Source organism: Plecotus auritus, assembly GCF_963455305.1.
Source record: "Plecotus auritus genome assembly, chromosome: 12".
Lineage (NCBI taxonomy): Eukaryota > Metazoa > Chordata > Mammalia > Chiroptera > Vespertilionidae > Plecotus > Plecotus auritus.
Window position 1 is genome coordinate 37,636,116 of NC_137778.1, and position 23,170 is coordinate 37,659,285.

A 23,170-nucleotide genomic window follows, 5' to 3' on the forward strand; every position below is an offset into this window, starting at 1 on the left:
AGGTTGCCACAGGCTTTCCCTAGTGGAAGGGAGTCAGAAGCTCCTGACTGCACTGAACCGCAGTTCCGGGCGAGCCTCTGGGGACCCATGCTCTTACGGGGGAAATCTGGACGGTCAGGCAGAAACTCGGGGACCGCGGAAGGCAGAGGTCTGGAGACTCGTGCGCACAAGGGAAGGGCTGACGGGAAGCCAAGACTGTCTGCTCCGCCCTGAGACTCCACCCCATCCAAGCTGAGCACAGAGGCTTTTGCAATCTGGCAAGGCTTATCCTATAAGGCTGTCTCCAGCACCGAACTTCTCCCAGCATAGACACAGCTGATCCTCACAGCCAACTGGCCTGCAGGTCAATTCCTCCCAGTGATACCAACAACAAACAAGACTTAAGTACAACAAGGCTGTACACACAGTCCACAAAGGGGTGCACCAAGAGTGTCCAACTCAGGTTAACTGGGGAGGCCGACCCACTGGGCCATATAGGAAACCTAGCACACAAAGCCACCCTACCAACTCAGGGAAGCAGTGAAAAATGGGGAGACGAAGAAACAGATCACAAACAAAAGGAATGGAGGAAAACAAACGAATGGATATAGAATTCAAAACCACGGTTATAAGGCTTTTCAAGAATATCCTAGAAAAGGCTGATAAATTTAATGAGACCCTCGAAGATATGAAAAAGGACCAACTAGAAATTAAACATACACTGACTGAAATAAAAATTATACTGAGACCCAACAGCAGACTCAAGAATCAAGAATCAAGTCAAAGATTTGAAATACAAAGAAGCAAAAAACACTCAACCGGAAAAGCAAAAATAAGAAAAAAGAATCCAAAAAGTTGAAGATAGTGTAAGAAGCCTCTGGGACAACTTCAAGCGTACCAACATCAGAATTATGGGGGTGCCAGAAGAGAGAGAGCAAGACACTGAAAACCTATTGGAAGAAATAATGACTGAAAACTTCCCCCACCTGGTGAAAGAAATAGACTTACAAGTGCAGGAAGCGCACAGAACCCCAAACAAAAGGAATCCAAAGAGGACCACACCAAGACACATCGTAATTAAAATGCCAAGAGCAAACGACAGAGAATATTAAAAGCAGCAAGAGAAAAACAGTTAATTACCTACAAGGGAGCACCCACACGATTGTCAGCTGATTTCTCAACAGAAACTATTCAGGCCAGATGGGAGTGGCAAGAAATATTCAAAGTGATGAATAGCAAGAACCTACAACCAAGATTACTCTACCCAGCAAAGCTATTATTCAGAATGGAAGTTCAGATAAAGAGCTTCACAGATAAGAAAAAGCTAAAGGAGTTCATCACCACCAAACCAGTATTATATGAAATGCTGAAAGGTATTAAGAAGAGGAAGAAGAAAAAAGATAAAAATTATGAACAACAAATACATATCTATCAACAAGTGAACCTAAAAATCAAGTGAATTAAAAATCTGAGGAACAGAATAAACTGGTGAATATAATAGAATCAGGGCATGGAAAGAGAGTGGACTGATAATTCTCAGGGGGAAAGGGATATGGGGGTGCAGGAAGAGACTGGACAAAAATCGTACACCTATGGATGAGGACAGTGTGAGGGGAGGTAAGGGCAAAGGGTGGGGTGGGAACCGGGTGGAGGGGAGCTATGGGGGGAAAAAGGAGAAACAATTGTAATAATCTGAACAATAAAGATTTATTAAATTAAAAAAAAAGTCTTACTCCTTCCCACCAATTCTACCACTGTCACTCTAAGTATAATTTTGATTTACACACACACACACTTACTTACCTCTTTTGCTCCAAAGTTACTTTTAAAAAATTAGGTGCCTAGCCCTAACCGGTTTGGCTCAGTGGATAGAGCGTCGGCCTGTGGACTGAAAGGTCCCAGGTTCAATTCCGGTCAAGGGCATGTACCTTGTTTGCAGGCACATCCCCAGTAGGAGATGTGTGGGAGGCAGCTGATCGATGTTTCTAACTCTCTATCCCTCTCCCTTCCTCTCTGTAAAAAAAAATCAATAAAATATATTTTAAAAAAATAAAAAATTAGGTGCCTATATTTGTGTATAAGGATTTCTGGTACCAAGAATTAACTAATCAGATACAACCTTATTATGCAAGGTGACCAATAAGATGCAACTACATTATATGACCTATATATTTATGGTTCAAGACAGGGCATTCACACCAAACAGCTATTGTTGTGTAGGCTGCTGTCATTTATTAAAATTTGACAATCTAAGGGAAAAGAAGTCAGTTTCCCCTAATAAATGGTCATATGTTGAATGTTTTAAAAAGTCTTGCGGCACACTGGTTAAAAATTGCTTCTCTAGTCCAAACCACCACCATTTATCTCTGAACCACTCCATCTTCTAAGCACTTACTTTACTTCAATCTTTGCTGACCCCTGCATAGCAGCCAGTGATTATCCTAAAATATAAGTCTCATCATGTTATTCTCTGCTTAAAACAAATAATTTCCTCCCTCTCTCAGAATAAAAACCTCCTCTTTAACATGGTCTACAAAACCCTACTTAGAGCAGAAGTGTTCGAATTATCAGAGAATGATTCTGGTGGAAATCCAGGAAAGAGGGTAACTCCTAGGTTGTTTAGGCCTTCTTCATTTTACATAGAAGGCAATGATGAAGATGATAATTACCGGAACAACATTTACTGAGTGCTACCTATGAGGACTAGGACCAAGGGACCAAAGTACCTTATTATTGGAAATAAAACTGAACTCTTCATTTGTATGGAAAATCAAATATTTGAGCATAAGACATTCTCCTTTAGCAATAGGTTTTCCAAGAATCTAGAGTCCATAAGAACCAGAATATTAATAAATACAAAGCTTTATTGTCAGTATAATTAAAACTATTGAAGCATCTGAACTACGCATCAAATTCTACTGTCACTCCTAACTGGAAACAGACGACAGGCTTAGGATGTACTCACTCTTGGATCTTGACATCCCATTCCCAACCCCCCTTACCAAGCACAGAGAAGAAGATTTAATTTTGGGTAGCTCTCAAGGATAAAACTAAGATCAATAAGGCAGGAAAACTGAAGAACCTGCCTTGTGAAATAGCGAATTCATTATTAGAAGCATTCAGATGGAATAACCAAGTGTTGACAAAACGTAGGTGAGATTTTTTCAATGAAAAGGCACAGGGTAAACGGGTTGAACTAGCCAACCATTAATGCTTTTTTTTTAATGGCAGAATCTATGCACCTAAGGGAAATCAGAATGTCTCTTTAGTGTGTGCCTAAATCAATATGTAATTAGGATACCTTTCATGATGATGATTATAGTGATGGTATGCAAATTTTAGGTTTGTAGAATCTGGTCCCAAAATGAGTTCCAAAAAGCAGTATGGACCGGGCAGAAGATGACTGTTTACCAGGCAGCAGCTTAACAGCTTTCTATAGTTAACATCTAAACCAATTATATTTCATACCAAATGCATTCATAATTATTTGATGTTCTGCATCAAAGTCCCTATCCCATCTCCCCACCTCACCATTTCCCAGACATTATCCAATTACGTTTTCCTCTTTACAAAGGAACTCTGGGCCAGCTGGATAGAGTAACTGAAATAAAACTATACTGAAGAGTAAAGGAGAGTAGTGATAAAGCCAGATAACCAGGGGCCTTGAAAGCTAGACAGTGTTTAAATCTGAAGACACAACAAAAAACAAAACAAGCAAACCTACACCACTGTAACATTTTAAAAAAATATGTATTTTTATTGATTTCAGAGAGGAAGGGAGAGGGAGAGAGAGTAGAAACATCAATGATGAGAGAAACTCATTGATCGGATGCTTCCTGCATTGCTCCCTTCTGGGGGTCCAGCCTGTAACCAGGGCATGCACCCTTGACCGGACTCGAACCTGGGACCCTTCAGTCCGCAGGCTGATGCTCTATCCACTGAGCCAAACCAGCTAGGGCCACCACTGAAACTTTTTAAAAACAAAGACAAAATGAAAATGCTTCTTTATAAGGATTAGCCTGACAGTGATAAGAAGTCAATGACTAGGTAGAATAATGGTGGTATTATTCTACGATTAATTCTTTTATTTATTTTTGATTGATTTCAGAGAGAAGGAGAGAGAGAGAGAGATAGAAACATCAATGATGAGAGAGAATCATCAATCGGCTGCCTCCTGCATGCCCCCTACTGGGAATTGAGCCCACAACCAGGGCATGTGCCCTGACTGGGAATTGAATCGCAACCTTCTGGTTCATGGGTTGACACTCAACCACTGAGCCACACTGTCTGGGCTCTACGGTTAATTTTTTAAAAAAAATATGTTTTATTGATTTTTTACAGAAAGGAAGGGAGAGGGACAGAGAGTTAGAAACATTGATGAGAGAGAAACATCGATCAGCTGCCTCTTGCACACCCCCCACTGGGGATGTGCCCGCAACCAAGGTACATGCCCTTGACCGGAATCGAACCTGGGACCCTTCAGTCTGCAGGCCGACGCTCTATCCACTGAGCCAAACCGGTCAGGGCTCTACGGTTAATTTTTACCATAAAATCACTTTATAAATTATCTGCTATTCTTTGGCAATTTGAGAAACATTTTCATTCTCCCATTACAGCCTAATCTTTCTATAACTGTTTTTTAAAAATTCAACAGGAGCTAAAAGAACTATAGAAGAAAACCGAAGAGCCAACATTCAACTCTGCTGTAATGGGGGAAATTCACACCAAAATAAATAACTAATAAGTAAAATAATATAATAAGTAAAATAATGTAATAAGTTTTAAGAAAGTAAACATTTTGGAGGAACATGTTTTCTCCAAGAATAAAACAACTAAAACTGCTAAAACCAATTGCTTCATTTTGAAATACTTTAAGCTAAGTTTTCAGGGTCAGTTTACTATTAACATAGTTTATGCAATATTGGAATAACACTGTAAACAGGTTTTTAAAGATACTTACTGTGCTGCCCCTTCCCTGAGGAGATTGTCATTATTAAGTAGTAGCCGAACATCTGAGGAAGAAAAAAAATTGTTAAAATTACAATGTTCAATAGGACAAACTTGAGAGAGTTTAGCAGATTTCTCAATTAGATTTAAAAAATTTTATGATTTGAGACAGGGGGAAAGCGAGAGAAACATTGATTTGTTGTTCCACTAATTTATGCATTCATTGGTTGCTTCTTGTATGTGCCCTGACCAGAGATAGAACCTGCAACCTTGGTGGGACGACACTCTTACCAACTGAGCTACCTGGCTAGGGATCTAAATTTGATTTTTTTAAAATCAGATTTTGAAAGATTAGTCTTTGGATGTATTATTTCTAAAAACGCAAACAAATAGTTGCTAATGTTCATAGATTTGCATACAATTATTTGTGCTGCAATAAATAACCCAACAATAAATTCTCAAAGAATTTCTTAGCAAGTGAAAAACACGGTTGACAGAAGGTTAAAGTAAGGACTGTTAATTTTGTATCTAAAGAATCCTTTAAAATCAGATTAAGAATAGCAAGTTTGCCCTAGCTGGTTTGGCTCAGTGGATAGAGCGTCGGCCTGGGAACTGAAGGGTTCCAGGTTTGATTCAGGTCAAGGGCACATGCCCGGGTTGTGGGCTTGATCCCCAGCAGGGGGCGTGCAGGAGGCAGCCAATCACTGATTCTCTCATCATTGATGTTTCTATCTCTCTCTCTCCCTCTTCCTTCCTCTCTAAAATTAATAAAAACATATTTTTTTAAAAAAAGAATTGCAAGTTTATCTGTAACGTCAGACCAAGAAAGCTGGGCACAATTTAGTCAGTGGCAGTGAAATAGCCGAACATATTTTTCTTTGAGTAATCTCACGTGGAAGCCTACAATCTTTTTAAAAAGCTGTGTTAAGAGTCTAGTCACTTTTCTTTTGTTACTAAAAACTACCAAGAATTAACTCCAAGAGGGAACACTAATTACAAACTGAAGGCCACTGACTCTCGGGGCTTCTGAAAGGATTGGCAGAGGCCGATGTGTAGCAGGCCAATAAAAACCAGCCCTCAGGTCACAAGGAGCTTGCCTATTTTTTTGTAAGAGATGTTTTTATTGATTTTAGAGAGGGAGAAGGAGAGGGAAAGAGATAGAAACATGGATCAGCTACCTCCTTCACGCTCCCTCCTGGGGATCGAGCTCACAACCAGGGAATTGAACCAGCAACCTCTTGGTGCACTGGAGGATGCCCAACTGAGTCACACCAATTTGGTATCAATTATTTTCATGGTATTCTTGCATTGTACATTCAGTTCTCAAAAATAAAACAAGGAATGTCTAATTATGAAGACCATTAATATTATTAAGAATTTATCTGAGCTAATCAGTCAGATAAAGTCAAGACAAAGGAGAATTTTCTAAAAGCTCAGTTGTTGGAAATTTACATTTAGTCAATGTGGAAGACTAGAAAGGCTGCATTTGTTCCTCTTTGCTGTTAGTGCTCAAAATCTACAAACAAGTCTATAACAGAATGTCTTCATTTTTGTTGCATTATTTACTCCTTATAGTAAAGGTTTATATGTTCTCCTAGTTACTCTTTCTCTACATCGTTAATTTTATCAATGGAGATTATTGATTGTTTTATGATGTGTAAGGCTCTGGGTCAGATACAGATGAATATCACACAATCCCTCTCGAATAGGTAACCTTCTCATGTAAAACTAGAATTTAAAAATAAATGTTTGCTAAACTGAACCAAGATGCACAAAGATTATTATTTTACTTAAGGGTCCCCTTAAGTTAATGAGATTATGATGATTGCTTTTATTGTGAAGTTCAAGATGCCTCATCTACATTTTTCATCCTGTAAGCTGTGTTAAGACAGTTAGCAGGCCCTGGCTGGTGTGGCTCAGTTGGTTGAGCATCGTTCCTTGCACCAAAGGATCACTGATTCCATTCCTGGTGAGGGCACATACCCAGATTCTGGTTTGATTCCTGGTTGGGGTACTTACTGGGGGCAACCACTCAATGTTTTTCTCTTTCTGTTCTCCCTCTCCCTTCCTCTCTCTAAAATAAATAAAAACATATTAAAAAAAAAAAAAGACAGTGAATAATATGGAAGGTTGTAAAGTTATTAGAATAGTGATCCCCAAACTGGCTGTGACTCAGAACCACCTAAGAGAACTTGATAAGACAGATTCCACCCCAGATCTAATGAATGAGAATCCTGAGAGGGTAACAAGCTTCCCAGATGCAGCCAGTTTAGTCCCAATGGCTCTAGAAAATCTCCTATACTATGGTACTTCCTGAATGAAAGCACTGAAGAAATTTAAGCGATGATTTATAATGACAGATAAAAAACCATGAAAGCAACTTAATATTGTTTCTACACTTACTGATATTAAACTACTTTAAATCTTTTCTCACATAAAATAGGTATCCCAATTTATGTATTAATACCATGTTTTTGACTCAGACCTCAGTATGCTGACACTTATTAGCTGGGTGACATTGAGTATGTTATTTTAACCTCTTTGAATATTGATTTCTTTAGCTATAACTATAATATGTTGTAAGGATTAAAAGAGATAACAAGTACTCAATGAGTGCTTATATGTTACTAAAGAGGGCTTAAATAACTAATACCAATCTTTACTCACCATTGAATACTTCATTAAATTCCCCTGGGGGTGCATGAGTGATGAATTTAGCAGCTATGCGTACCTAGAGAAATAAAATTTACATAGAGTTATGAAGAGTAACAGATAAAAAGGAGAGGAATTAGCAGATTATAACATTTTCAATACTAATGGCCCAGTGCATGGATTCGTGCACATCAAAAGGAAATTAATTAGAAGATTTGTGCGGTAATTACATTATTGCAAAAAATTATATGTCAAAATAGTATATATAATATAGTATTATAAAATTAAAACATGCGTGCGATTGGCACCAGCAAGAGCTTTATTTGTATCGCGCATGCACAAGTCAACGTTTATTTTTAAATTGCCAGTGCACATCATATGTACTGGCCGGTCAGTCGATCTGACATATGCACAGTCGGTTACTTAGCCTTTTATATATATAGACTAGAGGCCCAATGCATGAAGATTCGGGCAAGAATGGGCCTTCCTTCCCCTGGCTGCTGGCACCGCCTTTTCTCTCCGGCCCCGGAGCTGCCTTTCCACGCTGCCCAGAGGCCCAGAGCGGCTGGGGCGGTGCAGGAACGCCTGTGTCATCGCCATGGCAACAACGCAAGCATCCCGCCCCACCCCTGGCCATTTGGCACCTGTGTATGCAAATTAACCTGTCGGCTTTGTTGGGTTAATTTGCATACTCACTTCTGATTGGCTGGTGGGCATCACAAAGGTACAGTCAATTTGCATTTTCTATTTTATTAGTGTAGATAGATATCCTTGTTTATTTTTTTATTTTTTTATTTTTATTTATTTTTTCTTATTGTTTAGTTTTTTAAATAATTTTTTTGATTGATAGAAGAGGGAGAGAGATAGAAACATCAATGATGAGAGAGAATCATTTAACGGCTGCCTCCTGTACACCCCACACTGGGGATCGAGCCCGCAACTCGGGCACATGCCCTGACTGGGAATCAAACACTTAACCACTGAGCCACACAGGCCGGGCAAATATATCCCTTGTTTAAACCTTTAGGTCCTAGTCACCTTATATTCTCCATTATTACAATCTTCATCAATAATTATAAACAATGGCAACCTTTTTACTGATTAAAAAAAAAAGTTTTCCATAAAAGAGGAAAAACTCATGGACACTGACAAAAGTGTGGTAATTGTGGGGGAGGAAGGGAGGTAAAGAAGGGCATAGGGGGAATAAATGATGATGGAAGGAGACTTGACTTGGGGTGGTGAACACACAATACAGTGTACAGATGATGTGAATAAAGACAACAGTAGTAGGAACGTGGACAGGTTAGACATATTGTTAACTGAAAAGTAAGACACAAAGGAAACTGGTCTAATGGCTGCCTCTCAGGGGAACTGGGTGGCTGGAAAATGGGTGGGAGGGGACTTTTTACTTAAGTCTTTTTCTACCATTTTAATTTTAAGCATGTGGTTATAGTTCCTATATACCTAAAATACTTTTTTTAAAATGAAGGAACAGAATCTAATAAAAGGAAGAATGAACGGGATTGGAATACTAATTGAACATGAGAGGAAAGACTAAGTGAAAAAGATAATGCCAATGTTCTGAGCTTGTGTGACTAAAAGAGAATAATTCGATGAACAGAAATGCTGAGGTTGATGGGAGGTTCTGATGCAGGCAGAAGGGAAAGTAACAGTAAGTGCATACTAAAATTATCACTTAGTTCAGAAATCCCAAAGTAGTCATATTGTCTTCAGTATCACGACTACTTTCCCCTATCCAGGCTTATTTTCAGAAGATGATCCATATAAGGATATTTATTTATTTAAAGATGAGAGAACCTATACTCTTAGATTTGTGCTCTGGAGAGAGGAAAGAGCAAATGATATCTGATCCTCATGTTTTTCTGGGTTCTAAAGGAGGGGATTTATAGCAGATGAAGGAAATACTTTTATTTGGGGTTTTTCAAGTCTAGAAGTATATACACATAGTCATTTTGGTATGCATAATGCTTTGCAGCTTTATAGGATTTACTAGGAAAAATGCTCCTGGGGTGGGGGAGGAGGGTGGAAGGGTGTCAAATGTTCCCAGCAGTGACAAGGCAGGGCACGAACAACGGCAGCAGATGCTCAAGGACGATGAATACTGAAAGAGGCACCCAGAGTGTGGACACAACCTGAACATAAGAAATATCTAGAGATTATCAGAAACAGTTGGGGGTGGAGGGAAGAGAGAGATGAAGGAGCATGAGTTGGGGAAATATTAGAATGAATGAAGTGTAACTGATTGGTCTCTTTCATACCAATAGGTTGTGCCTACACCACTGGGGGCAAACCGAGGCTCGCGAGCCACATGTGGCTCTTTGGCCCCTTGAGTGTGGCTCTTCCACAAAATATCACGTTTTTTAGCAAAGGCCAGCTTAGGAGTACCCTAATTAAGTTAATAACTATGTACATACCTATATAGTTTAAGTTTAAAAAATTTGGCTCTCAAAAGAAATTTCAATCGTTGTACTGTTGCTATTTGGCTCTGTTGACTAATGAGTTTGCCAACCACTGGCCTACACTATCTACCTGGTCCTATGCTAGGCATTGGATAAAAACATGGTTTCAGTTACCAAGGAATTCCGTTTTGTTACTAGGGCAAATGTGCAAATGCAGATAATGACAGAAACTCCAACATTTTAATGTTTCAATTTTAAAACTTATTTTAAAATCAGAGTTTGAAAAAGTTCATTAAATTCTTTTCAGTTGGTTTCATCCAATTCCTCTTATCTCCCAATTTTATAGGAAAACTGAGGCCTATAGAGGTTAGTGATTTCTTCCAAAATCACACTGGTGGCTAAAAGTACAGCGGGGAGAGAGAGGCCAAATCTCCTGACACTCAGAATCATTCTTTCCCACTACATCACAATATCTCATTTATAATTCAGTAAATGAAGGCCTCTATTCTGTTTTCCTTTTCAATCAGTTACATGGAATAAAGTGTAGTGAAAAAAGCATGGCTTCTGAAACAGACAAACCTGGGGTTTGAATTTTCTGACATATTACACTACTTTGCTTAGCATTAAGGCTGGTCCTAATAAAATAGCTAGATGTTTTAGAATAAATTATAATAAACCTATACTTAACCAAAGATTGGGTACCTGATTTTGTACTTGCTGAAAATTTATGCTCCTGTCCAAGGATTTTATAACAGATTATATGAATACTACTCAGCAGAGCTAACTGGAAAAAGGGAAGATAAAAGAATGGTAGTGTTAATACTAATTGATGACTTGTTAGAAAAGACCATGGCAAATAAGCTTCAGGGCTTACTTCATAAGGGTAATAACTCATCTAGTAAATCAAGGAGGTAATCAAAATCAAGAAAATCCAGTTTAAAAGTGTAAGTAGTTTGCATGAGCTCTAACAGGGCCTTTTGGCATTCATACACAACATTTTCCACATCTCTCCTAAATAATTTTGATAAACCTGTTCCTCAAAAAGTGCCTTAAAGATGGGATCACTGTTTAAACTTAAAGCATACAGATCCACTTTTCAGTTATGGTATTTTTGTGGTTGTACACATATTTCACTAGTTAGGCCGAAAGGAAAAAATATGTCAGTCGCACTGTTTTTCAGCCTTAAAATTCTCTCTGCATTTATGTTTTTTAAGATGCTGAATCAGCTTTCTGCGCCCTTAGTGCTCTTGCAAACAGTGCATGTTCTTAAAACCCACGGGACTTTCTGTAAGAAGTGTGGCAAGCACCAACACCACGAAGTAACACAGCCTGAGAAGGGCAATGATCCCCGGAATGCGCAGGGACAGTGGCGTTGTGACAGGAAGCAGAGTGGCTATGGTGGGCAGACTAAGCCGGTTTCCCGCAAAAAGGCTAAAACTACAAAGAAGATTGTGCTGAGGCTTGAATGTGTTGAGCCCAACTGCCAATCTAAGAGAATGCTGGCCAGTAAGAGATGCAAGCATTTTGAACTGGGAGGAGGTAAGAGAAAGAGCCCATTGATCCAGTTCTAAACTTCATATTTGGTTTTATTATGTGACAATAAAATCTTGAGGATAAGAAAAATGCTGAATCATGAAATAAAATAAACAGACATGCAAAGAACCCAAACGAATTGCTCATCTCATATTTCAAGTTTCCTAATTACAGCATCTTGTCATTTTGGTCTTGTTAAACTTGGAACCAAGTAACTGAAGGGTCTTAGTAACTAGAAGTGTAGAGCTCATTCTCAGAAACTGAACCGGAGGAGAAGACTAAACGCGTTTATTCCTACAAGTTACTACACTCTACTTCCTGTTTTATTTAGGCAGCTCATCATGACCATTTCAGGTAACAAAGCAGAAGTTAAAAAACCCAACTTCCTCTTTATAAAGTGATAAAAACTTCAGCAGTTAGTTATGAAAATGGTTGATCTTACTAGCTTTTATAGAAATATCTGCAAGGAAATCAGAGACCATCATCATCAAATTCACCTCTATGTTCACTGCTTTCATAAAATGTAACAAAAATAAAAAAGCTGTACTGGCATCATGACATATATCCCTTTAAAAAAAAAAAAGCCCAAATCAAATGCAGTTGAGGTCTCTGTTAAAAACAGAAAAAAATGGAAACTTTAGAGTTCCTTCAAGGAAGAATCAATACAAATTAAGGCTAAAAATCTTTTTAAATATTTGTTTGTAATAGTGCCTTGGTTGTGAAATTTTTATAGGATAACAATCTCATTTAAGAGTTACGTATGTTTCGGAATGCTAAGATACTCATATCAACAAGTCTTGTTAGAAAAATACTTTCTCAATTCTTGAATTCAGTTAAAAGGACGCAGAAGCCTGGAAAAGGGGTCAAGTAGGGTATGAAGCTGAAGAGAATTGAAGAAATCTTACAAGCCAGAGCCCTTCCTTTTTACTTATAGATCCACAACAGAGAAATACTATCAGTTTCATCTCGTTTGTGAATAAGAATCTAACAAAATACCAGAAATCTCAAATCATATGGATCTATTGAGACATTTACTATAGCAGTTATTCTTAATTATCCACACTAATGAAGACAATGTGGTTAATTTAAAAACTGTTTACTGAACGTGAAATTCATCAACTTTCTTGGCAGATTTATCTTACTAATTTTGATTTCCTTACTATGTCATTATTAAAATTAAGCAACAAATCAGGTGTGCTGGGAGATGAGAGGAACCTCATCTATTATTGAGGTCAGATCTATTATTATAAAATTAATACTATGAATGTTATTAAACACTGACAATATTCAAAGATATTTTAATTTGCACTTTGAAATACACATATTTTCCAAATTTAATTAAAAAGGCATTCTAACTCAGGGTCAAAGACAAAAACCTGACAGCACTGGTAAATGTAGTATTGTTTGGGCACAATAAAGTTCAGTTTATTGTTATTTAAATACTTAGTGATATTTTGTTGTAACAATATTTTTGCTTAAAATAAGTGACCCATTAGTTGGACTAAAAAATATTTTGTTAGCCTATGATTTTCATTCAGATGATTTTAATTTCATCTGAATCATAACAGTTTGCCTTAGAAAAAGCATTTATTATAGTTTTCTTTCCAGCACAAGTTCATATAAAATGCTTCCTCCCTCCCCAAACTTACATGTTTATGGGAATTTCCAAGAAAGAGAAAATTTAATGCTAAAGTGCTGTTCAATGGCTTGTGAGTGTTTAGCACATTCCTCAGTATTTCAAAATGGCATGCCATATGTAGGTATACTGTATCAAATTATTCTGTACAGACGACTCCTGGAGCATAAATAGTCCCCTCCACCATCCCAATCTTTGTTATTGGAAAAAAAAAAAAAAAGAGAAAGAGCTGAAATACATTTACAAAGCACTCAAGCATGCACATTTTGTAAGCCACTATAGGAAACAAAAGACATGATTCTTGTCCTAAAGTGAGTCACCTGCCCTAGCCGGTTTGGCTCAGTGGATGGAGGCTGCAGGCTGAAGGGGCGTGCAGGGGGCAGCCGATCCATGACTTTTCTCTCATCATTGATGTTTCTCTCTCTCCCTCCCTCTCCTTTCCTCTCTGAAATAAAAACATATATATATATATAAAGTAAGTTGTTAAAGTTATAAAGTTGGCCACCTAATGAAATAATTCTACTTTCCACAGGCCCTAAAGTCTCCTAGTTACCGAAAAGCCTGTCAAGCTGTTAAGAAAGATGCGCAGCTGTCAGAAAAAAAAAAAGTCATTCCACCGAACACAGCAAATATGCTCTTGTATTTAAGACACTTTTGAAGAAAGAAGTGCACAAATGACACACTGACAAACTAAACCATCATCAGACATCGCAGTGGAGCATCAACGGAGGCACGATGCTTTTGCCCAGACTCGAATGCGTCTATACTATTAAAACCTTTCCGGAGTTAAAAAAAAAAAAAAAAATCCGTTGGCGAATATTAATCGGTTCACAAGAAACTGAAAACCACTTTTCAATTATTATCGTTAAGAGGATGTTAAGACGCAAGGGTTGGAGTCACGGCGGGGCCCGGTGTAGACACATGCAATCAAGGGAGTGTCCACAGGGAAGAGCGGTGCTCGCACTCTGAGCCCAGGGTCCTGAGGCTCCCACGTTTATTACCGCGAACAGTCCGGCTTACAGGACGTGGGAAAAGAGGGAGACGTGTGGAGAGGCGGGCAACACGTAGGGACCTCTCTGTCGAGGAGTCGTGACAGCAAAATCACTTCCAGGGGAAGGAGGGGCGAAAGGGAAGTGAAGAGGCCACCCAGACCAGGAAGTGACTCGCCCTAAACTAGCCTCAATCATAAAGATGGAGGTGGGGGGAATGGGGTGAGCCCCAACAGCTCAAGGCGGTACAACTGCTTCTTAATAGGTCGCGACATCACCATCGTCCCCTCTCTTGATCACAGAGAAGAGTCCATAGCCACGACTCCATGAGGGAAAATCTCTTTTCTTGCAGGAAGGCCAGCGGGCTGTGCCTCAGGCCCGGGAGGAAAAGAGTTGAGAAATGGGGAACTGGGGCCACTGGGCGCCAGGGGAAAGACCCTCAGGGAAAGCGTCCCGACCGCGGAAGGCGGACGCCGGCAGGGCTGAGCGGCTTCTTTCTCCCGGGGGCGTTTTCGGGCTTCCCACGGCGGCCGGGCCGGGCCTCTGATCCCTGGCGTGGGAGGAGGTGAGAGAGCGGCGCGCCACTTACCTTCTCCTCATCCGACACCCGATCCTCGAAGTCGGCCATCTTGGGCTGCTCTGGCCCAGCCCGGCCGGGCGCGAGGCAGGCCGGGAAGGAAGCTGAGTGACGGCATCACCGCGGGGGCCGTCGGAAGGACCCGCCCGGAAACGCCGGCCGGGAGGGCACTCAGTCAGTTACGGGCGCCGGGGAGGGGCGGGAATGGCTCGGAGCGCCCGCTCCAGGAAGTCGCCTTTGCCTGAAATGACTTTAAGCCTAATACCGTCCTCACTGTGTTACATTCACTTCCCCATTCATCTAAGGGACTCGGGGAGGGTGTTTCGACTGTTCTAGGCGCCCGAGCTCCATCGGACCAAACAGCATTTGCTACTCCTATAAGTTTTCCCTGTACCAGTGATTTCCGTGGCAGCCGAGTCCTAAGGGCTAAGTGCTGCTCGGTCCCTGTTTGGCCGGTAGCTTTGCAAAGCCCAGGAAATGGGGGTGAAGGGCGACCCTCACTCGTATGGAAGCGAAATCACTTCACTCCGGGGTCACATCTCAGTCCAGTTTCTCCAGAGGAGGTGCCGCTATCCGCCCCTGGCCGACCTCGGAAGGAACAGTCCAGGGACGCTCCTTCGCCTTCCAAATCTCAGTCCCCGATCCCCGAGGCGCTCAGCCTTCCCGGAGGCCAACTTCAGGCCCACCACTATCCCAGGATTCCCGGCGCCCGGCTTCCTGCCTGTCTTCCCTCCCAGCGCCGGCACACGGGGAGTGCCAAGATGGCGGACGGCGACGGGCCGGGTGTTGCCGCTGCGGCCGCGGCCTCTCCTCAGGCATCCGCTCCCGGCCCGAGCCCGTCGCCGGGTTGGAGGGAGCGGCTGCGGGCCGGGCTGGTGGGGACGTGGGCCTCGCTGTGGTTCGTGGTGGGGCTGGGGCTGCTTTACGCTCTGAGGGTCCCGCTGAGGCTGTGTGAGAATGTGGCCGCGGGTGAGAGGCCCAGACTTCCCCAGGGATGGGTTGCGGGGAAGGGGCAGGGGAGGTGCGGGGGCTGGGGGCAAAGGCCAAAGGGCAGAGGTTCAGTGGTCCCCGGAGGACTTCGGGGAAGGAGGTGGCGGCGCGCGGCGACCCCGCGGGTTTCTTTTCTCTGGGGCCGCAGCTCGGCCGCCGCCTGTCAAAGCCGGGTTGTGGCCACCGGCTCCTCCCGGGGCTGAGGTCCGCCTTCCCTGCTGTCCGCGTTCCCCCGGGGAGGAGCCGCCACCTGACGGGACCGACCGGGGCACTGGCAGACTTGGAGGCAGGATTTAGACACACAGCCCCCACCATTGGTAGGATCCCTTGGAAATCAGGCCTTCGAGTCGCCCGCCCGCCCCTCACCTGCCGGTGCCCAGCCCAGCCCACAAAGATGAGCGCTTCTCTGTTCGAACATGTGAGGGCCCCGGGATCCTAGCCAACCATCCTCATGTTTTAAAATAGTTCTGTCAAGACAAAGTTTTAGTGAGATTTTTTTTGGGGGGGGTCTGTTCTTTGTTAGGGCTTTATGTTCAGTAATAAACTAGAGAAATGCAGGTAGTGAAGGGAAAGCGCCACACACAGCAGTGGGCCGTTTCCACGTCGGCGGAGAGCTCGCCACGTGGCCCGGGCGGGGGGTCTGCGAATCCCGCCCGTGAGCGGAGCCTGGACCGCTGACCGTGCCCGGAAGCGTCTCGTCTCAGCCCAGCCCTGGACAGCGGCCTGAGAACAGATGGGAGTGTCTGTTAGGTCATGACTGTAGCATCAAATGCCCCCCCCCCCCCTTTCTGTCCCAGGAGATGGCACGGAATACTGAGATAATGCTCTGAAATAGTTTTGATTTTTTTTTTTTTTTAGAACATAGTTACTATGTGAATTCAGATCTAACTAACACAAAAACAAGCTAAATAACTTGGCCTTCCTACCCTGTTTGATGGAGCAAACTTGGCGGTCTCTGTAACAGGTTAATGAAGGGCTTACTGGCGGTTATTACACTCAGTGAAATGTTTTTTTCACTGAGTGTATCATTTATTTTTCTGCGTGGTAACGAGGTACACCATTTAGATGAGACTAGTTAAGTATTATGCATTTTTGTTTCTAAAATCCAAAGTATTTCTGAGACGATTATTTGGAGAGTCTGGTCCAGACTTTCAGCGAGCCGGGTGCAGGGAGGGAGCTCTTGCTCTAACCAGCGGAGCTACCTGGCCAAGGAAAGGCAAGGTTTTTTGAGGGTAGCAGACAATGGGACGTTAAAGTAGCTTTTAAAAAATTACAGCTTTCTCAAATGAATGTCATCCTAGATATTAATCCACTTATGTTCCCCCACTTGTAAAGACACCTGCATATTTGTAACTTGAGTACTTTGAATTTGCATTTTTTAAACTTTGATTTTTTTTTTTCTCCTTTTGGCAGTGACAGTATTTTTAAATTCACTGACGTCCAAATTCTATGTGGCACTTACAGGGACATGTTCTTTGATATCAGGACTAATATTTGTAAGTAGTTTCCATTTCCTTCATGCTTTTGTGTTTATCTAAAGATCACAACTCTTTACCATATAGTTACAGTAATTATAAATACTTGTAGATCAGCATCCTCAAAATGTGTCCAGCATTTTGAAAAAGCCACCGCATCTCCTCTCCACTTTTAGAGATTGACAGTGTGCAGTTGTGTATAAAAGACTTACATCATGTAGGGGATTGAGAGGTGAATTGCATTTAAATGCTTGCAGGGCCCATCTTGGTAACAGAAATGAGTGAAATGGGCACAGTGTAGGAACTGAATTCTTACTTTGAGGGCTGGGTAAACTGGACAATGCATGCTACGTCTAGAAAAGGCTAAAGTTGATTGTTGCCATGTAGACTTGTGGACCATTATTATCAGATTTTCCAGTTTTTCAAATGATCCCAAGAGAACCTGGATACACAAGTTTGTTGTTTTTTTTAAAGTATATTTTATTGATTTTTTTATAGAGAGGAAGGGAGAGGGATAGAGTTAGAAACATCGATGAGAGAAATATCCATCAGCTGCCTCCTGCACACCCCCTACTGGGGATGTGCTTGCAACCAAGGTACATGCCCTTGACCAGAATCGAACCTGGGACCCTTTAGTCGGCACGCCGACGCTCTGTCCACTGAGCCAAACCGGTTTGGGCATGGATACACAAGTTTTTATATAAAATCTCACAATATGTTAATGTTGGCAACATTGGACAAACTAAAAATTTATCTGTGTCTTGAATTCAGCCTATAGGCTGCCAGTTATCTTCTCTGGAGTGTTTAAGAGTGGGATTTGAGTCAGGTTAATCCTCACTTTAGTGGTGTGACTTAGGGCACGGCACGTTAATTAGATTTTCTATCCCCCAATTTTCTGAGGTGTAAACTGGGGGGTAATAACAGTATCTACTTCATAGGATTATGATGATTAAATGAGGTAAGGTGTGTAAAAGTTAGTAACAAACTGGTAGCTCATACAGAGTGAACATTTTAATGAATTTGGGTTGTTGTTATTCTGAGAAGTCCTACAATAAAGAAGCCAATTTAACTTTAATTCAGCTTTTTCTTGTCTTATTTCATCCAGCTTGCATTTTTAATTCAAAGATTTAAAAGTTTATAATTTTTGTTAACATCCCTAGTAATGGAAGAAACTTTGGAAAAATACTGCTACACATAAAAATCTTAGGAAGTATTATGGTGTGCATGGCCAAGGAATTTTTCTGTACTTTTTTCTCATCTGTAGGTGGTGCTCTCCAGCTATAATAGAAATAACAGCATTTGTATTGCAGTGTTTTGGTTTTGTCTTTTTTCATTAGGGCTAACACGTGACCATTTTGTTAAAGTGAAATGCCATACAAGAAAGGTATTTTTCTCTTAAAAAAATTATTGAGGAATTCAGGATGAAACTATGTAAGCCTCAAAATGTATTGATTTATAAAGCCCATTCATAATTAAGCATATTTAGTCAATACAATATGAGTTAAAGAAAATAAATGATCTTTAAACAGCTATTGTAATAGAAAAAGCATTGGTTTTAGAACTAGAAGATGTAGTTTTAAGTCTTGATTCTGCCACTTACTGGCCGATACCTGGGCAAATCACATAAATTCTGGGTCTTAATCTACTGATTTATAAGAGGGGAAATTTATACATATATTATATATTATCTTTTAAATTTTATTTATTGAATTTTAGAGAGAGGAAAAGAGAAAGAAACATCCATTTGTTGCTCCACTTATTTATGCATTCATTGGTTGATTCTCACATGTGCCCTGATTAGGGATTGAACCTGCAACTTGACATATGCTCTAACCCATTGGTCAGCAAACTCATTAGTCACCAGAGCCAAATATCAACAGTACAACGATTGAAATTTCTTTTGAGAGCCAAATTTTTTCAACTTAAACTTCTTCTAACGCCACTTCTTCAAAATAGACTCGCCCAGGCCGTGGTATTTTGTGGAAGAGCCACACTCAAGGGGCCAAAGAGCCGCATGTGGCTGCAAGCCTCAGTTTGCCGACCATTGCTCTAACCAATTGAGCTACCCAGCCAGGGATGCATACTATCTTTTTAAACCAAAGTTTTGTTTTGTTTTGTTACTCCTCACCTGAGGATATTACTCATTGATTTTTAGAGATAGTGGAAGGAAGGGGGAGAGACAGAAAAACATCAATGTGAGAGAGACACAGTGATTGGTTGCCTCCTGCATGTCCAACAAGGGCTGCGGATCGAGCTTGCAACTGAGGTACGTGCCCTTCACTGGAATTGAACCAGGGACCCTTCAGTCTGCAGACTGACGCTCTATCCTCTGAGCCAAACTGGCTAGGGCTAAAGCAAAGTTTTAAAATTAGGAAACATTTTAAAGGTTAAATTTTGTCATCACTCTTGCAAAATTAATGAGTTTTCATTAGCAAAGGTTATGTTTATAATTTCTTTCACCACCTGTACTTACCAAACTTGTGTGTACACACACACACACACACGCACAGACACATACATATATACATACACTGTGGTATGTTTCAGAGGCAGTCTGTATAATGGTTAAAACCTCTGAAGTCAGGTAAACCTGAGTAAAAATCCTAGCTCTACCAAGTATGGATGGGGTGAACCAGAGCTAGTTATTTAAAGCTGGAATAGATGTTCTTTCTGAAACCAGTTGTGAGAATTAAATGACATAAAGCATGTAAAGAACTTGGCACAATGCTTGGTAAGTATTACCAATTATTATTGCTCATTTGTGTTAAAAAGTTGACTCAAAAGGTAAATAAAAACCACTAACATATTAACTAATTAAAAAACAGTCAACACTTCATATAGTGAAGGACAGACAGTTTGTCATTGGCCTTTATGATTAATGTCCCTGACTGATCTAATGTAAATCTTGTCTTTTCTGCCACATGAATAACTTCTGCTTTGTGATTTCTTCTTCTGGTTGTTTTAAAGAAGTTTCATCCCATTTCTTAATAAAAGTAGCCAATCTGGGGCCATATTTGGTGGTGATTAACTGCCTGCTAACTCAGTAAAAGAAAGCAGGAAAAGAAGCCATTCTAGACTGAGCATAAGACGTTAGTGGAATGATAGAAAAAATTCTGCGCCTTGATTTTCTAGCACTGTCCTATACATGTTATAGCATTTGGTCAATGGAGTAATTGGGCTGCAATGTACAAAATGACATCATACTTTTGGCATCTTTGTAACATGTTTGTTCTGTTGTTTACTGAAGCAAAAAATAACATTCCTAAAGGTTTCAGAACTGATACCTTTCTCCTCTTTCTTTCTTTCTTTCTTTCTTTCTTTCTTTCTTTCTTTCTTTCTCTCTCTCTCTCTCTCTCTCTCTCTCTCTCTCTCTCTCTCTCTCTCTCACAGATCATAGCAAAATAGTTTTTAAAGAGATTGTAGTCTCTTAATTAGTGTGGATATGTTTGTTTATTCTTTAAGTAAAGTAATACATTTGTCTGCTACATGGTAGAGAATAATAGCCTATCAGTTGACTTTTTAAGGGAATGTGGTCCACAAACCAGAGAAGGAGGATATTAAAGTTATTTTACAGTCAGAATATAGAAAACTAGTTACTAGTCATTTGAACAATTTTAATCTATAAAGTCCCTGATTGATTGATGATTCATTTAACAAATATTTATAAATAGCCTTTTATCTCTTAGGCACTCTTTTAGATGTTGGGGATACCATGGTAAGCAGATAAACACAGCTTCTGTCCTCATGAAATGTGGTCTACAGATGATTATGGACATTGATTCATTTGACATTTTTAAAATTTATTACCTACAGGGTTTCACACAGTGTTTCTGAGCTTATAGCAATGAACAAAACGGGGAAAAAATCCTTGTGGAGCTTACATTATATTAGAGCAATATATAATAAAAGATAAATAAGTAAAACAAATAGTATGTTCTTACTATTAGTGGTAAGTGCTAAAGGAGAAAATGAAGCAGAAAAAGGCATATGAAGTGTCAGAGGGGAAGGTTGACATTTTATACAGGGAAGTTGGGGAGGCCTCACTGGAATAGTGATTCTTTAGTAAGGAAGGAAATGAGAAGCTAGCTGTGCTGATTGTGTCACTTCTTCCTAAAGGGGTCGTGTTTTTTGGGAGCTTGAAAGATAGCAACAAAATCAGTTGTTTAATTATTAAAAGTGAAATGATTACTATCAAAGGATAATAACAAGATCCAATGGGAGTCCAGCTTTCTGTTTGTGAATCAGGAGAAGTTCCCCAAGGATGTGTCATTTAAGCTGTAACCAAAGGAGTCAGGCAAAGGGAATTGAGAAAGTTGGAGCGCTCACATGTGAAACTTTCTGCTAATTTAGCACAGAGAGCTTCTTTTGATTCCTCTTTTTGTAATAGTGATAAACCATGAAAACAGAAAGAAGTGAATAACCTGATTTTTAAATGGTCCAAAATTGGAATCAACCTGATCCTTAACCTACATTAATAATACTGTCAAATACTGGAATAGTACTTTATTCCTCAAAGGACACTTATAATTCTTATTAACCATATTTAGTAGATAGGACATTGATGTTCTGAGAGGTTAGTGGTTAAGTGACTTAACCAAAGCACACAGCTAATAAATAGATAGCAAAATTGGGAGTCAAATGGGGGCATTCTAACCCTAGTCTAATCCATCATGCTAGTTGTTTCAAACTTTTTTTTTAAATTATGCTACAGATAGAATAAAATGACAATGTAATATAACAAATAATCTATAGATTAAACCTTTTTATTGTTTTTAATGTTTTATTTACAGATGTATTTCTTTTCATTTTGCCTAAGCTTGTCTAAATTTCATGACAAAGCTATGAAAAAGGTATTTCACTTTTGCTCGCATGTGTTATTGGGTAATCTTATATTTGGCTTATTTTTTGAAGGAGAGTACATTTAAAATGCTGAATTAAAGGAGAGTACATTTAAAATGCTGAATTAAAGGAACATCTTGAGATAATGTTTTAATTTGAGCTCATATCTGCTCATTAGTTCTGTATTAAGTGAAAGATGTTTTCTGTTTGTCATAGATATTTGAATGGTGGTACTTCCATAAACATGGCACATCTTTTATTGAGCAAGTGTCTGTAAACCATTTGCGACCATTGATGGGAGGAACAGAAAGAAGCATGTCAGAGCCAGCTTCTCTTTCCAGCAGCAGAGAAAGTGAAACCAGCAGACAGAATGTGTCAGGTGATTACTTATCTAATGTTTTCAGAGCTATATAGTTAGTCTTCAGAGCTGTATAGTTAAGATTGTGTTTGGCTGTGGGAGATAGAAACTCACAACAACAAAGAGAAGTTTGTCTATCCACGTAAATATCCATCTAGAGAGTGAGGATCATCAGAGACACAGACTCCTATTTTGTTAGCCTGCCGTCTCCAAATGCAGTTTTGCTTTGTGGTGTAAGACAGCCACTCTGGCTCCAGCTATCATATCCACAGTCCAATCAGCAGGAAGGAGATGAGGCCAGGTGGACAATCCTCATACTTGGTATTGCCTTGTTTTACTGGGCTCGAGGGAGGGTAACGAATCCAATGACGACCAGTATGATTTGGTGTCGCTACCTTGACTCCAGCTAAAGTACTAGCAGTTTTACTCACCATTGATTTTGTACCATCAGCTCAATTTTGCAGTAGTGGCACTAGGGTGAAGTAAGTCAGGTGCCTGGGCACAGAATTTAAGCCCTCGCTCTCAGGGTTGAGTTCAAGTCAACACAGTTAAGAAGGCAAATAATGGCTGGGTAGCTCAGTTGGTTAGAATGTCATCCTCATACATCAAGGTTGTGAGTTCAATCCCCGCAGTCGGGGCACATACAGAGTCAACCAATAAATGCATAAATAAGTTGAATAGCAAATTAATGTTTCTCTCTCTCACTTCCTCTCTCTCACTCTCTCAAACAAAAATCAATTACAAAAATAAAAGGGCCCTGGCCTGTGTGGCTCAG

At 40.3% G+C, this 23,170-nt stretch overlaps 2 protein-coding genes across 11 annotated transcripts in view; one reads left to right on the forward strand and one right to left on the reverse strand.

Moving 5' to 3' along the window:
* The window catches only part of CAPZA1 (capping actin protein of muscle Z-line subunit alpha 1), a 29,692-nt gene extending 14,199 nt beyond the window's left edge, over positions 1 to 15,493 (reverse strand). The window contains exons 1-3 of the mRNA XM_080648969.1: positions 14,746 to 15,493; positions 7,594 to 7,657; positions 4,940 to 4,991 (exon numbers count right to left, since the gene is read on the reverse strand). Coding sequence (XP_080505095.1) covers positions 4,940 to 4,991; positions 7,594 to 7,657; positions 14,746 to 14,784 — 155 coding nt within the window. The 5' untranslated portion in view covers positions 14,785 to 15,493. The remainder of the gene's footprint in view (positions 1 to 4,939; positions 4,992 to 7,593; positions 7,658 to 14,745) is intronic.
* Positions 15,481 to 23,170, forward strand: part of ST7L (suppression of tumorigenicity 7 like) — a 219,620-nt gene continuing 211,930 nt past the window's right edge. For 9 of the 10 annotated variants that reach the window (XR_013959478.1, XR_013959479.1, XM_080648961.1 and 6 more), the window contains exons 1-3: positions 15,481 to 15,702; positions 17,137 to 17,219; positions 22,254 to 22,416. Coding sequence is in view for 8 of the 10 variants with exons in the window: in XM_080648961.1 (XP_080505087.1) it covers positions 15,495 to 15,702; positions 17,137 to 17,219; positions 22,254 to 22,416 (454 nt within the window). In the remaining 2 variants the exon portion in view is untranslated. The remainder of the gene's footprint in view (positions 15,703 to 17,136; positions 17,220 to 22,253; positions 22,417 to 23,170) is intronic. The other variant, XM_080648963.1, reaches the window with a different exon arrangement.